This window comes from Macrotis lagotis, chromosome 4 (assembly GCF_037893015.1).
Source record: "Macrotis lagotis isolate mMagLag1 chromosome 4, bilby.v1.9.chrom.fasta, whole genome shotgun sequence".
NCBI lineage: Eukaryota > Metazoa > Chordata > Mammalia > Peramelemorphia > Peramelidae > Macrotis > Macrotis lagotis.
This window is the reverse complement of record NC_133661.1, coordinates 203,797,929-203,814,321: the sequence shown is the minus strand read 5'-3', so window position 1 is coordinate 203,814,321 and position 16,393 is coordinate 203,797,929. Positions and strand designations below refer to the sequence as shown.

The window sequence follows — 16,393 nt, the reverse complement described above, 5'->3', positions numbered from 1 at the left end:
TCAGATGAAAAAATAAATACCTCACCCATGTGGCAATATGACAAAAATGCAAGTTTTGTCCAGAATGGTTATTTTTATCTGCTTGCTCTGTTTACTGAAATGTCTGCTACTTAGAAAACAAGATTAGTAAGATGGTAAAGAACTGGCTACCAAAGCAATGCATGGTACAGACCAGTTCTAAGATTTGCATCTAACAAAACAGATGTCCCCAGGTGGACACAGCTTTTGAGAGATCAGTGCTCCTTGAATGAAACTCCTTGAGTTACACATATCATATCCAGAGAGGACAGATCCCTCTAGAGACATGGGGAGGTAAGGGAATATAAATTCACTGCTTCCTAGAGCTCCTACCCCTTACCTGTTCTACTCAGGATGCCTACATTGAAGTGGATGGATTTTGCTTAGTTCAGATCATCATGGACTCAGTTTTACAGATTGAATAATTCGAGGATAATCAGATCAGGTAATGGACTTTGAAATCCTTTGAAAAGCAATAAGGCTAAAGCATTTTTCAAGTGAGTGAAATGGTCATAATGAAATTATGACCAGTACTCTTCACTGAACCAGTAATTTTTAGAAAAGAGTAGAATTCCTTTCTAAAACATTTAATTTTTATAGAGTTCTCTTTAATAAATTATGGACCCTCTAATCTCTAGTTTATGGTCTGCTTTGTGGTTAGAGTCCCTACATTTTCTGGAAAAAGATAACCTGAAGCATTGAGACTAGGATTGATGGATCATAGATAAAGAAATGAAAGAGACCTTAAAAGTATCAAATCCAACCCTTCTGCAATAAAGAAACTGAGACTGGTAGGGTTTAAGAGAAGTGAAGTAGAGAAACTGAGACTAGGAGAGCTTAAGTGAATTGCTGGCCTCAGACATGACAAACTGTCACTTAACCTCTCAGCCTCAATCTTCTAATATATAAATGGGAAAAATATCAGCAGTACTTCCCAGGGTTATCACAGCACTAAATTGAAATAATATTGCAAAGCACTTTGCAAACCTTAGAGTTACATTGAACTATATTATGAATTCTAAAATCTCCTTTCTGATATTTATTTTCTACTTATCATAAATATATATATAGTTTACTTTGTCTATATTTGTTTGCATTCTGACTCCCTCACTAGATTATTAAGCTCCTCAAGGAGCAGGGACTGTCTTTTGCTGATTTTTATATTCCCAGAGCTTAGCAATGCTAAATAAATATGCTTACCATATGTTTATTGATTGATTGTTATTGCTAGAGATTCATACAAGTAAGCAAGAGTCTGAGAAAGGAGTTAAATTCAAGTCTTCCCAACCCTAATCCCAACTACTCCATTATATTCCCATTGAACTATTTTCCCTATTCCCCTCAAAACCCAGTTTGTGATCCAGAGAAGAAATTGTACTCATAGAATTATAAGGAAAAGGCCAAATCCTCTGTCAGGGTCTGTTCCCATGCTCCAATCCCCCATTCCCTTCAGGGATACTCACTCCACAACCTCCTTTGATGCCATATTCAGATATCGTGCCGATATCCACTGGATCTCAAACCAGTCCTTGAAGCTGTTGTTGCCACAGCACTGAAACCAAATTTGTATTAAGTCAATGGTCTTCTTCAGGAAACAACGTCCTGGGATGTCTGTATCCTTGTAGGACTTGATGGCTTCTCTCAGACCCAGGTACAAAGACTCCTCTAGTTCCTTCCTTGTGGTATAGCACATAAACACACCCACAAGGAGGAAGAACGTGAAACACAAGGCAAAGGCAATGTAGGGAAGCAGGATCAGCTGCCAGCGTCTGTACCTGTGCATATCAGAACAGTCATAACATATCTTGCCGCCAAGAAAATTGATGACACAGGCAACAAGACCCACTGAGATGAGCATGTTGGAGGTAGAACTGATTTCTCCCTTGGCCAACACCTCCATTCGCTTCTTGATCTCGATCTTTAGGAAAAGACCAAGACTGAAGAGTAGGACTCCTGTCATCACAGATAACCAATTGAGAATCCACAGTATCTGGGCCAGTTTGTTGCGTTTGTATTTGGTGAAGGTCACTTTGAGAACAGCCATGGTCTCACTGACATCAGAATAAAGATGTCTTTGGAAGGGAGGACTTGTAAACAAATTGGATTTCTGTGGCAGGGGAAGAAGCCTTATAGAAGTAGGAGAAAAGTGAGATTATAGGTTTTTATTATTTTTACAGATTTTGTTTAACTCTAGGTACTGATACAGAATCATCCTGTCAAGAGCCCAATTCCCAATTCCACTACCTATGCTCCCTACCTCCTGAGGTTGCATATAATTCCTTAAAGCTAGAAATATGAAAAATATGGAAAGGGAAGGATGAGCTGATTCTACTGTATCTCTACTGAACGCTATAGGAGGTCCTGAGTAAGTAGAATGACTGTCTGTAGGATTAGTCAGGAGAAAGAGGTAATGGTTGCTGTACTTAAGAATTATAGACTTATAAATGCTGTTGTATATGTTGTAAAATATAGAACAATGCTGAATGAATGAATGAAGGAGTTCAGAGGAGACTTGTCTACTTATCAGTATCTGTCTGACTGGCTTTCAAAAACAGGACTATTGTGCATCCTGACATAAGAAAAACTGAGTTGAAACTGAAATCCCTCTGAGTGAAACAACTGGTCCTACATTCATTTACCATGGCTTGATGAGCACAAGGACCCTATTTTATTGACCTTTGTTTCTCTTCTGGAGCCTAGCACACTTTCTTATACTTTTCTACATGGTAGATGATTTACAAATATTTGATTACAAGTCCTAATGGGAATCTTTTTGCAAATTGATAAATTAGTTTTGCAAACAAAAAAATCCATTTTAAATATCACTGTTATAATTTTTATCTAGTTTTTGAAACCTGGATTTTCAATGACCATAAATGAATATATGAATGAATTGATAGATGAATACATAATCATTTGTTAAGCACTAACTTTATGTGGGGCACTGAGCTAAGAGCTGAGGATAGGTGTACAACAAGCAAACAATATAGTCCTTAATCTCAAGGAAAGAACAAACAAAAAAAATTGCAAATATTTAATGAACGAATGGAGTGAATGAATGAGATTAGGGATCTCTCCCTTCTGCATCTATAAACTTGGTCCCAGATGAGGCCCACTACCCGTCTTTTTTTTTAAATTATATATGACTCCTTTCCAGGAAAACTTTTTTTGAGAATATTTATAGCAAATATTTGTTTGTTGAAGTAAATAGGTTTATCTTTCCAAGCAAGATCTGCTCAACAAAACATCAGAAGAAAACCTTAGGACCTAATATAGTGGAGCACAGTGCCCACTTTGGAGCCAAGTTTTCTATCTTAATGGTTGACAATTTTTAGATAGCCAGACACTGCTAATTTGCTCCCCTAAAAAGATCCCCTTTCATTCATGACAAAGACCAGATTAAGTGTTTCCCTACAACTGAAAAAATATTTTTAGTTGCTTTCTCAAGTCTCTCATTTTTTAAAATTCAATTTTTGGTTATGTGAGATTCAACCACTTAATTGGCATACATTTCTTTTCCCGTGTTTTATTCCTTGATGATTTTACTAGATCAAGGGTTCTTTTTTTAAAATTTTTTATTATATTTATTTTTGCACAAATGATGTTTTTTTATACATTAATAAAATATTCTTGTTTTAAGAGTAAACATAAGACCCCTTCCCCCAAAAACTATAGCCCCTCATGAGCAATAAAGGAAAGAGAAAAAATTTAAAATTTTTAATTAAAAAATAATAATAATAGAGGCAGCTAGGTGGCTCAGTGGACAGAGCACTGGCCCTGGAGTCAGGAACACCCGAGTCCAAATCTGGCCTCAGACACCCAACAGTCACCCAGCTGTGTGACCCTGGGCAAGTCACCCCAACCCCACTGCCCTGCAAAAACAAAAAATAAAATAAAATTAATGATAACAATAATAATAATAAATGTGCTTCATTCAGTCTGTATTCCAACACCACTAGCTTTGTTGCAGGTAGATAACATTCTTTATGATAAGTCTATCACAAAAGCTACTTCCATATTTTTCCACTGTTGCCATTGCTGTAGATCAAGGGTTCTTAATGTGTGTGTGGTGTGTATGTGTGTGTGTGTGTGTGTGTGTGTGCAGGTGTCATGAACCTTTTTGGATCTTTTTGCAGTCTAGTGAAGCCTATGGACTCAGGATAATGTCTTAAAATGCATAAAACATATAATTGCCAAAAAACCTACTTATATGTCAGTGGATGGGCAGTTTTCCATGTGTGACTGCTGTGTATGTAGTGAGAATAGGCAGGTAGGAGGATCCAATGTAATTTGTGCTTAGGTAGGACTTTATGCAAGTCTTATGGTCCCTAGCAATCCATGCTATTGAGTCAGGGTCCTGAATTTTGTTCTTCATAGGATTGCTATGATGTAGAGATTTGGGGATGGATGACCCTGGTCAGTCTTAGTGGGACAGGAAGTGATAAAAGTGGCTGAAAGTAGTCTCTGATCAGTCAGCAGGATGACATAAAATTAAAAAAAAAAAAAGAATGAGACTTTTAATTGAGACTTAGTTTGACTTAGAAGATAAGAGTAGTTTTGACTGTTTAAATCAGTTTTGGTCACCTAAACACAAAATAGCCATTTGGAACACATCTCTGGAGTGTTGCTGTTGAAAAACAACGGTTGGGACAGCTAAGTGGCCTTAGATTCAGGGAGACTTGGGTTCAAATATATCTTCAGGGCAGCTAGGTGGCATAGTGGATAAAGCACCAGCCTTGGAGTCAGAAGTACCTGGGTTCAAATCCGGCCTCAGACACTTAATAATTACCTAGCTGTGTGGCCTTGGGCAAGCCACTTAACTCCATTTGCCTTGCAAAAAAAAAAAAAAAAAAAAAGCCAAAGAAAACCCAAATACAGCTTCAGACACTTGACACTTACTAGCTGTGTGATCCTGGGCAAGTCACTTAACTCCACTATCTTGCAACAAGAAAAACAAAACAAACAAAAAATGGGTCATTCAAACAAAGGAGCTTTGCTTATGTGAGATGATTGGAGATGTCCTCAATTTCTTACTATGATTAAGTAAATCTTTTGTTAACTTGAAGAATAGGTAAAATATTTCAATTTGTCCTAATATCAGATCTAAACTACTACAGGAAGCCTAAAAGGGACACTAGTTCCCCTGGGTAGAGGCCCTAGGAAACCAAGCTTCTTAATCAGAGTGGATGAGTTTGATTTTTTCCAGGGGGGGGGGCAGGAAGGAGGGGAACTGAGGAAGTCACCTGGATTAGTGTTTGGACTCTAGATTTGAGGAGAGCTAAGCTTCCACATGATAATTTATTTTAACTAGTCATTCTTGCTAACTAGGTATTAAGCTGCTAACTAGGTATTGAGCTCAACTGTTTCAATGAGGTGCCATATGAATACTGTCAAAGTGTCTTACATTTCAAAGTCTTGAGGGTCTAATCCTAATTCTTCTGATCCCCTCAGCTAAAAATGTTATCTCTTTAAATCTCTCAGACCTGTCTGTTTGGCTTTTTTCTAAGGTCCAAATCAGTCTCTAATTTCTAGTGTAGCTAATTATAGTGTCCCTATCTTACTGTCTCAGCTCTTTGTTTAAAAGTAAGCTCCCCGGGGCAGCTAGGTGGTGCAGTGGATAAAGCACCGGCCCTGGAGTCAGGACTACCTGGGTTCAAATCTGGTCTCATACACTTAATAATTACCTAGCTGTGTGGCCTTGGGCAAGCCACTTAACCCCACTGCCTTGCAAAAAAAACCCCTAAAAACTAAAAGAAAAAAAAGTAAGCTCCTCTAGGGAAGATGTGTTACTTTTACATTCCCAGCATAATGTTGTGCTCGATGTCGCTATTTAGTGAATGTTTATTGAATTGAACTGAATTGAGTTGTTCAGAAAAGAGAAACAAGTGAAAAGAAGAACCTGTCTCCTACATTAAAGATAACTTGGTATAGTCAGGAAACAGGAAACTAAAAGGGTGAACCTGGGTTTAAAGGGCTAAGAATAAGTATGACATCATTGTGGGATTTTATTATAGTCTTCTAAACCCAGACATGGAAGATAGATGAGGTCTTTTAACCAACTGACTGAAGCAATTTCAGAAGGGGAATGAATGACAGTGGGCCATTTAACTATTATGCTATCAGTTGGAGAAGAAACTCAGTGGGCTAGAAATCATCAGGCAGCTTTTTATACTGTGCCCTTATGGGTCAGTATCCTAATATAGAAGCAGAGAAATCAATCAACCAGGGCAAATACAATTCTTTATTTGATTCTTTCTATAGAATGTTTTGAGGAAATGAAAGATAAATGGAAACTTAAGATGAAGACATTAGATAATACAATTTAAAGATTTATAATCCTTAAGAGAGAAAGGAAGATGAAGAAAATGAATTTTAAGAAAGCTTTAAAAATAAAAAAGTAAAAAGCTAAATATAGGGCAAGTAATAACAATCAGTTCTAAAGAAAGCTAAAGCTCATTGGATCAGAGACCCTCAAAGCTTTGAATGGACCTTATAAATTTAGTCCAAACTGTAATTGAAGCATTCATTTCCTCTATAACAACCTTGACAAGCATCTTTTCACCAACTCACCAAAGCATTCATCTTCTGATCAGTTCTAATTGTAGAAAGTGGGGCAGCTAGGTGGAGCACTAGCCCTGGAGTCAGAAGGACTTGGGTTCAAATCTAAATTTAGATACTTGACCCTTACTAATACCCTAACAGCAACATAGGGGTAAAGATCAACCTTAATGGACTTGCTCATTCCATCAGTGCAAAATCAGGGACAACTTTAGAGTACCTGCGATGGAGAATACCTATATCTAGAGAAAGAACTATGGAGTTCAAACAAAGACCAAAGTCTATTATCTTCAATTTTTTTTTTAAGTGTCTTATATGGGGCATCTAGGTGGCGCAGTGGCCCTGGAGTCAGGAGTACCTGAGTTCAAATCTGGCCTCAGACACTTAATAATTACCTAGCTGTGTGGCCTTGGCCAAGCCACTTAACCCCATTTGCCTTGCAAAAACTTAAAGAAAAAAAAAAGTGTCTTATGTACTACATAATTTTGCTATCTCTAATATTTTATTTTCTCCTCAAGGATATGATTTCTCTCTCAACACATTCAATTTTTTTTTTTTTTAGGTTTTTGCAAGGCAAATGGGGTTAAGTGGCTTGCCCAAGGCCACACAGCTAGGTAATTATTAAGTGTCTGAGACCGGATTTGAACCCAGGTACTCCTGACTCCAGGGCTGGTGCTTTATCCACTAAGCCACCTAGCTGCCCCAACATTCAATTTCAATAAGTGTATAGTATGAAAACAATATAAAAGATTATCAGATATTTACTAGCTGTGTAACCCTGGCCAAGTCACATAACCCTAATTGTATCACATTCAGGGTCATCTCCAGTTGAACTGATCCATTTCTGGTCACTGGATCCAGATGACTCTGGAGGAGAAAGTGAGTCTGTTATCTTAGTAAAGCATCCCCCCAAGTCAAATCGAATTCATATGATGCATCATGGTCTTCTTTGAGAATGAAGGACAAACAACAATTGTACTAAATTGACTTCTATTCATCAAAGAACAAGATTACAAGGAATCCGAGTATTGTACAAGGAAAATCATTCTGAATCCTTATTAAAATGTATATATGTGAGGGTAACTAGGTGGCGTAGTAGATAGAGCACCGGCCCTGAAGTCAGGGGTACCTGGGTTCAAATCCGGCCTCAGACACTTAATAATGGGCTAGCTATGTGACCTTGGGCAAGTCACTTAACCACAATGCCTTAAATTTTAAAAAATGTGCATATGTGTATATACATAAAGGTATATGTTAGCATATAAGAAGGGTGAAATCATAATGAGATCAAGGGGACAAAATTCCAAACTATTGCATATGAAGTTGAAGATTAAATAGGAAAGGTCCAGGAAAAATAGGAAATAGGTCAGATCAATTAAAAGGAATAAAGAAATAACATATGCATATAAAACGTTATAATTAGTTGAGTGTCACTAGGGCTTTGCCCAGGAGTGTACTGAAGCCAGCCTAGTTTGCAAGAATCAATTGTTAAAATTTCAGTGTGAGCATTTATATATCAGAAATCACAAAATACTATAAATCAAGTCTTGATTTATTGTTTTGTTGATTGTCTAGGTTTTAGAAAGTGTTCATAATAATACAGATTAAGTTTAAAAGAGCCCATACCAAAAGCCCATTTGCAAGTATTGTATTGCTCTATAATATTTCTTGAGCTTAGCAGGAGTACAATGGCAGGCTCAGGGAATGATGTCATTGCCAGACTGAAGGGTTGGATGATTGTAATATAATGATGACGATGATGATGATGATATAGCATTAATATAGTGCTTTAAGATTTACAAAGTACTTTACATCCATCATCTCATCTGAGCCTCACAATATTCTGGCTTCACTCCAAAGTGCCAATGTTGTATCCACAAATATCAAGGCAGGCTTTCTCCTTGCCTGGGTTATTTCAGATGGCATGCTGCCAGTTTGGATCAGGAAGCATTACTTTTACCCCATTTGAACATCACAAAATTGGGGATGGGGTACACAGGAAGGAGGCAAATCTTTATCTATTCCAGACTGCCTTACTTCTGACAGTCTTACTAATATAACATCCCTCTCATCAGCCTACCATGGGTGTAACTGTATCTGATTATATTTGGGAGGCTCCAAAAGAAAGTGGGGGGAGAGAAGAGGTATTAAACTAACTACCAAGCTGAAGGTCTACAGAGTCGTTGTACTGACCTTATTGCTGTGTGCCTGTGAAACATGGACAATCCACCAGCACCAAGTCAGGAAACTGAATGACTTCCACTTAATTTGTCTTAGGAAGATTCTAAGGATCACCTGGCAGGAGAGGATACCAAGACACTGAGGTCCTTTCGCGAATGAAACTGCCCACCATTCCAACATAACTACAGAGAGTGCAACTACAACGAGGTGGTTATGTTGGTGGAATGCTAGAAGTGTACTTGCCAAAAAAGTGTAGTTTATGGGCAAGAGCTTACAAGGGGGTCAGAAGAAGTGATACTGAAGGTCTCTCTGAAGAACTTTAAAATTGATTTTGCAGCATGGGAAACACTGGCAAAAGACCGGCCAGCATGGCATACCCTGAGAGAGGGTTCTGTGCTGTATGAGGAAGGCAACTCAAAAGAAACATGACACTTGTACAAAAATATTCATAGCAGCCCTGTTTGTGGTGGCAAAGAATTGGAAATCAAATGAATGTTCATCATTGGCTAAACAAATTGTGGCATATGTATGTGATGGAACTCTTGTTCCATTAGAAACCAGGAAGGATGGGAATTCAGAGAAGCCTGGAAAGTCTTGCATGAACTGATGCTGAGTGAGATGAGCACAACAGAAGAACATTAGACCCTAACAGCAACATGGGGGTGATGATCAACCTTAATGGACTTGTTCATTCCATCAGTGCAATAATCAGGGACACTTTTAGGGTATCTGTGACAGACAATACCAACTGTATCCAGAGAAAAACTGTAAAGTTTAAACAAAGACCAAAGACTTTACCTTCAATTTTTTTAAAAAAAGTTATCTTATGTACTACATAGTTTTGCTATCTGTAATATTTTATTTTTTCCTCAAGGATAGGATTTTTCTCTCAACACATTCAATTTTGATCAATGTATATAGCATGGAAACAATGTAAAGATTATCAGACTACCTTCTGGGGGGGGGAGGGGGGGAATGTGTATAATTCAAAACCTTACCAAAAAATTATAGGTAGAACCCATTATTGTATATAATTGGAAAACAAATAAAATATTTATTTAAAAATAGAAACATGACATACATAAGTTTAGAGAATCTATCCCAGCTGTTCACCTGGACTATTTGTGTCTGACCTGTGGTAGAACATTCTGAGCTCATATTGGTCTGATCAGCCACAGTCAAACACATTGTAATTTGTCTCAAACATAGTGATGTTATTTTGGTCTTCTTTGATAACGAAGGACAAGAACCAACCAACTGAATACTTTTCAGTGGGAGAGGATCAGCTCATAATGACCTGTTTCTCTCTCCCACTGAAAAGGGTATTTGCCTTGATGTGGGAACTCTCGCAACTCCATTTATGTAGCACTTTTAAAGTTTTAATACCTATGAGTTACAGGTAGTACACATAAATATCCCCTTTTTTACACCTGAGAAAACTGAGACCCAGTGAACTCTGACATCAGCAAACATAAGGACCATGATTTGAACCCAGGTCTCTTGATTCCAAATTCATCTTTCCACTAGGAGAAAAATTTCCTCTAGGAGAGCATTTAAGAAAGCTGTAACTGGAAAGTAGGTGTAAAAACAAAGAAGAGGAAAATTTACCTAAATTTTTAAATATATTAGATAAAAGAGTACAAATTATATAATTTCTATTCAGACTTAATACCCACATAAAGTAGGTGTGAAAGTATTATATCTTATTTTAAAAATAAGGAAACTGGGGGCAGCTAGGTGGTATAGTGGATAAAGCACCAGCCCTGGAGTCAGGAGTGCCTGGGTTCAAATCTGGTCTCAGACACTTAATAATTACCTAGCTGTGTGGCCTTGGGCAGGCCACTTAACCCCGTTTGCTTTGCAAAAACCTAAAAAAAAAAAAAATAAGGAAATTGAAGCTATGAGGAACTAGTGCCCATGATCAGCAAGTATCTGAGGTGTTGAGCCCAGATCTCAAACAAGTCATTTGAATTCTACTTCCTGGGTGATCCTAACATATCCTGAATGAAAAAGTCAGTAATAGAAAATAAGGACATTCTTGGCATTTCTTCTCCTACCTCTAAACTCCTCTCTTGCTCCCTTGTTTTTGTTTTTACATTTTTTATTCTGAACTTAACAAACACCAAATAAAATGAACAAATCTTACCAATCTGCTTGAATGACTCTCAAAAGAAAACTTTTTTAAACTTTTTTGATTTTTTTATTTTGATTTTTAAAAAATTTGATAGGAAGAATCCTTAGTGATGAGGATGAAAACCATCTTTTTATTCTACCTTTTCCAAAAAAAGATCAAACATGAACAATTGATTAGAGCCAGTCCCAGGTATGTTGGAAGGATGCAAGGCCAAAATAAAATAGGAAAAATAACATTTTAAAAAGCACCTGGAAAAACGAGATCATTAAAATTGGTAGAGCATGATAATATATATCCTCAGGCCCTTTTTTTCCTGTAAGAAGAACTGACAGATATCAATTGTGTAAGTACTAATCATTAATTTTGAGAAGTTCTGGAAAGCAGAAATTACTGAGGATTGAAAATAAGGACATTCTCTGACATTTCTCCTCTCACCTCCAAGCTCCTCTTTTGCTCCCATTTTTGTTTTTAATTTTTTTAAATTCTGAACTTAACTAGCACCAAATAAAATGAGCAATTCTATAGATAAAGCAGAACATAAAAAGACAGTAAACTGTGAATCTGTTTGGTACAGGTTGCCTTTCCTTTTTAAGTAATTAATAAATTCAGCATGTAATAAATATGGTGATCTAATTGTCACAATTTTGGCAAAGCTTCAAATTCCTAATGGACTTCACTGATAGAACAGCCTTGGTAAATATTAATTAACTGGAGTGAGTCCTTTCCATTCCCAGGGCAAAACAGCTATTTAATTGTGCTCCTACATTATAACATGAAAACTTAACCCTCTAAATAGATTCCTGCAACATTGACATATATCGCTTCTCAGCCTTTTGGCTAAGATCAAGTGTAGTAACATTGACATATCATTTTGATTTGCTTCCTTCTATTGCCTTTATAGATTGTATTAACTCCAAGCAGGAACCCAAAGAGAGAGTGTATAACATTTTTTGAAACAGAAGCATAAACTACCGTAGCCTAAATATGAGGACAAGAGCTGTGCTCTTGAGAATCAAAGTAGTCAAACTATATAAAGCCTTTGCCCAGTAACATCATTTCATTTAGGTATGTACCTGAACAAAGTCAAAGACAGAGGGAAATGTCCTATATGCACAGAAATATATACATAGTACTTTTTATAACAGGGGAGAACTTGTTTGGGGAATGACTAAAAAAAATGTATATGAACATAATGGATTATTATTATGCTCTACAACTTGCAAATATGAATAATTCAAAAAACTTCAGAAAGCTTGTATAAATTGATGAAGAATGCAGTAAGCAGAGCTAAAAGAACTATGTATATGATAACAATAATATAAAAGAAAACAATAATGAGAGGTTTCAGAACTCTGAGCAGTGTGGTGACCATTCAGGACTTCAATGTAATTGATAATGAAATATGCCTCTAGATACTAGGTACAGACTGGGGATATATTTTTGAACAAGAACAGTGTGTTATGTTTTGCTTGACTATATGTAAATTCTCACAGGGTGAGGGGAAGAGTCAATAGAAAGCCATACCAATGTTGATAGATTCTAGAAAATAAAATTAGAATGCAAGTTGACTCTTAATTTCATGCAGAATTTTCAATGATAAATACTGCAATTTAATTGAAATGAAAATTTTCAACTCAGCTCTCCTAAACATAATTATTAATTGTTATGAATACTTTTACTGGAACATAGTAATTATCCTAAATTTTCCTATTTAAGAAAAATATTCAAAATTAATCATATTTATAAGAAATGATCATCTTCAAATTTATTCTAGGTATGTATATGTGTATATGTGTGTGAGAGAGACAGATGCAAAGAGATATGGAAACATAGAGTGAGGCAGAGAAATGAAAAGATATTGTCAATATTCTTTTTTTTAAGGTTTTTGCAAGGCAATGGGGTTAGGTGACTTTCCCATGCTCACAGCTAAAAGTATTAAATGTCTGAGGTCAAATTTGAACTCAGGTCCTCCTGTCTCCAGGGCTAGTCCTCTATCCACTGTACATCCTAACTTTTTAATAATTATTTTGAGTACATTTCCCCAGTCCCTGGAGATTCTTGTATTCTCTCCCTCTCTTTTTCTCAGGTTTAGTAACAATGATAATTACATTAACTCAACACTTTAATATTGACACACATCTCATTTGAGCCTCACACCAACTCTTTTTGGAAGATACAGTTTTGTGGATGAAGTAACTGAAGATCAGATAAATTAGGTGGCTTACCCAGAGTCACAAACCTTGTAAATGTTAGGGACAGGATTCAAATCCAACTTTCTCTTAACTCATTACTCCTTCCACTAATCTGCAATGTTTTGTTCCAGATAAAAGAAATAGCATTAACTTTGGTTAAGAGACCTTACGCATCATTCATTTGCACTTAATAATATCCTACCTGAAAATATTTTTAATGAATCAATCCCACTTCAAAAAAAAAAAACCAAAGAAAATGAGAACACTAGAAACTACATTGCAAAATATCTCATTTTTGGCTAAGGAGACTGATTTATCCCCAGAAAATGTATAAGGTAAAAACAAACAATAAAAAACACCAACCTTCTCCAAGGCAAGATCTGAAGTCTCACATTTGGCACAGGGACTAGATCTATACAGAATATACACCATGGACAGTGTCAGAAGCAAATCTAGGCAAGAGGTTTTACTGGTATTTGAGAAGAGAGATAGACTAATTCCCTGTCAAACTAATCCCTACTGTAGCCCTAATCTGAAAGGGATTGAATAAGGGGTCCTTAAATTCTCAGGTTAGTGTTTACAGTACAGACCAAGTTACATATGAACTATGCTCTCTGAGATGTCATAATTACAGCCATTTATGTGTATCAATCAACAAGTATTCATCAAGCATCTATGATGTGCTAGATCTTTTACTAAATTTGGAGGATATCAGTTCAAAGAATTAAAAGGAATCTTCTCTTAAGGAGTTTACATTCTCAGGTGATAGGGGAGAGGGAAATAATAAGTATATATGTATATGCCAAGAAACAAGAAGCATGAATGTATAAACCCCCTATAATTAGGTATTATTAATTCTAAACAATATTTTTTTTACAAGTTTTATTTTTTTCTAATGAAAGCATCTATTTTCTTGCTTAGAAAACAAATACCTCACAAATCATTTAAATGCAAGTATATGTACTAGCAACAACTATCTATTCTTGATGCCCCAATGTCTACTTGCTACTGGCTTGGCACAGTGCTTCGGCACAAAAACATGATTAAATTAACATCTGTTCAGAGGAGAGATGATGATTCAGCTTACAATGTAATTCACATATTCCTGAGAGCTTAGAAGGTTTTAGCTAATAAACCATCTAATCCACAATCTGGAGACCAGGAAAAGCCATTTAAATTCCCTAATGTAAACTAATTTGAGATTGCTCTAGAATAGTTTCAAGTGTCAAAAATGATGACACGCTTCCTTGCTTCTTTTATTAGATTGTAAAATAATGCAGAAATTGTTATGGCCAGGAAGATGTTCCCATTTTAATTTGTTTTTCAGGAATACTGTTCAATTATTCTTAACCCCACCCTTACTACACCATATTCTTCTTTAGGCTATTATATGTATTTATTTGTATTCAACTGTGCCTAATATTGGATCCAGAAATATCACAACTAGGCATTTATTTTGGGAGAGGTCCCATACACAGAAAAATATATTTATCAGCACTTTTTGTAATAGGGAAGAACTAAAAGGCTAGTAGATGCTGATTGTGTTTGCCTTTGTCATTTTTGTCATATAGCAAAGAAAGATATTCACTTGGTACCTGTCCTAGGCATTGAACTGGCGCATCCTAGCATTGCTAATTAAAAACTATCAGGCAACCAAGTACACATTAAGTAATAAAGCAGGCTCCACTGGAGGTCATACCTCATTTCCTGTCAAGCTAAAACCAGAAAACATCTTGTTCCTATCACTTACTCTGGAGAGACTGCTATAATCCCCTCTTCTACCCTTACGTTTTTTTTTTACATTTTATTATGCTACTTTTGAAAGACAGCAGTTCAAGAAAGTCAGCTATCAGAAAAACTGAATAAGTACATTTTGTTTATTTTGGTTTTGGTTTTCTTTTTAAATAAGTTCTCATCTGTTCTCATTTTCTTCCCCCTTCCCTGGAGTCATCAATATTACAAGTCATATTTTTTTTTTAGGTTTTTGCAAGGCAAATGGGGTTAAGTGGCTTGCCCAAGGCCACACAGCTAGTTAATTATTAAGTGTCTAAAACCAGATTTGAACCCAGGTACTCCTGACTCCAAGGCCGTTGCTTTATCCACTACGCCACCTAGCCGCCCCCTCAAGTCATATTTTTTAAAGACAAAAAAGCTAGAGGGAAAAATTCAATATTGAACAAGTCTGAAAACATGTTAGATTCAAAATAACACCTGGGATCTCCTATCTCTGTGAAGCAGTATATTGGGGGTGGCCTCTTATATCTCTTAGAATGATACTTAATCTATAATATAATTTTCATATATTCATTTCTGATTTTTTGATAGTTGTTTTTTTCCATTTATACTGTTGTGGTCATTGTGTCTATTGTTTTCTTGCCTCTCATTAACTTCACTCTGCATCAGTTCATGTAGATCTTTCCCTGCTTCTTTGTTTTATCATACACACTATTTCTTATCACAGTAATACTTTATACATTCATGTACCACAATTGTTTAGTCACTCCCTAATCAATGGGCATCTCATTGTTTCATTTTTTTTTTCTAACACAAAAATGATTCCTCTAAATATTTTGGTATTTTGGGGTGGCTAGGTGGCACAGTGGATAAAGCACTGGCCCTGGAGTCAGGAGTACCTGAGTTCAAATCTGGCCTCCGACACTTAATAATTACCTAGCTGTGTGACCTTGGGCAAGCCACTTAATCTCATTTGCCTTGCAAAAACCTTAAATATATATATTGGTATTTTGAACTGTCTTATTAATGGCCTTCCTTTGGGTATAAGCCCAGTCATAGAGTCCCTAGTTCAAAAGCATGCATATTTTAGTTACTTTATTGGTATAATTCCAAATTACTTTTTTCAAAAATGATCATACCATTTCATAGCTCCACCAAGAAGGAATGCATCTATTGATAGCTCCTCCAATGTTTAGCTATTTTAATATTTGCCAATTTGCAGAATTTGAGGTGAAATTGTTTCAATTCAGTATTTATAAAATATCTCAGAATTCTGCTACTAAATCAGATGTAAATAGAGATTTTGTATTTCAAAAATCACATAGTAGAAGAATTCCCAAATTCCCATCAGATACAAAATTACATTCATGGATGAAATATAAAATGAAAAAAATTAGCTGTAGTAATATTATTTCTATTATAAATTGTTCAAGATTAAAAGAAAGTTTAGCAATAATCCAAAAGTGAATGTAGTGCTGTACACATGATGTAGACACTACTGTACACAGTTTGAGGTCTGAACTAATGTAGAAGAGCAGTCAAGATTTTTTGAGGTATGATGATAGGATAGCTATTA

At 36.1% G+C, this 16,393-nt stretch overlaps 1 protein-coding gene and 1 pseudogene across 4 annotated transcripts in view; one reads left to right on the top strand and one right to left on the bottom strand.

The window, feature by feature from the left end:
• The window catches only part of LOC141522103 (photoreceptor outer segment membrane glycoprotein 2-like), a 45,691-nt gene that overhangs the window by 3,573 nt on the left and 25,725 nt on the right, over positions 1–16,393 (bottom strand). For 3 of the 4 annotated variants that reach the window (XM_074235223.1, XM_074235221.1, XM_074235222.1), the window contains one exon: positions 1,482–2,144. In XM_074235223.1, the coding sequence (XP_074091324.1) occupies positions 1,482–2,062 (581 nt within the window). In that variant the 5' untranslated portion in view covers positions 2,063–2,144. Of the gene's footprint in view, positions 1–1,481; positions 2,145–8,769; positions 9,666–16,393 lie in introns of those variants that run through there. The other variant, XM_074235220.1, reaches the window with a different exon arrangement.
• LOC141523117 (U2 spliceosomal RNA) lies at positions 11,709–11,779 on the top strand (annotated as a pseudogene).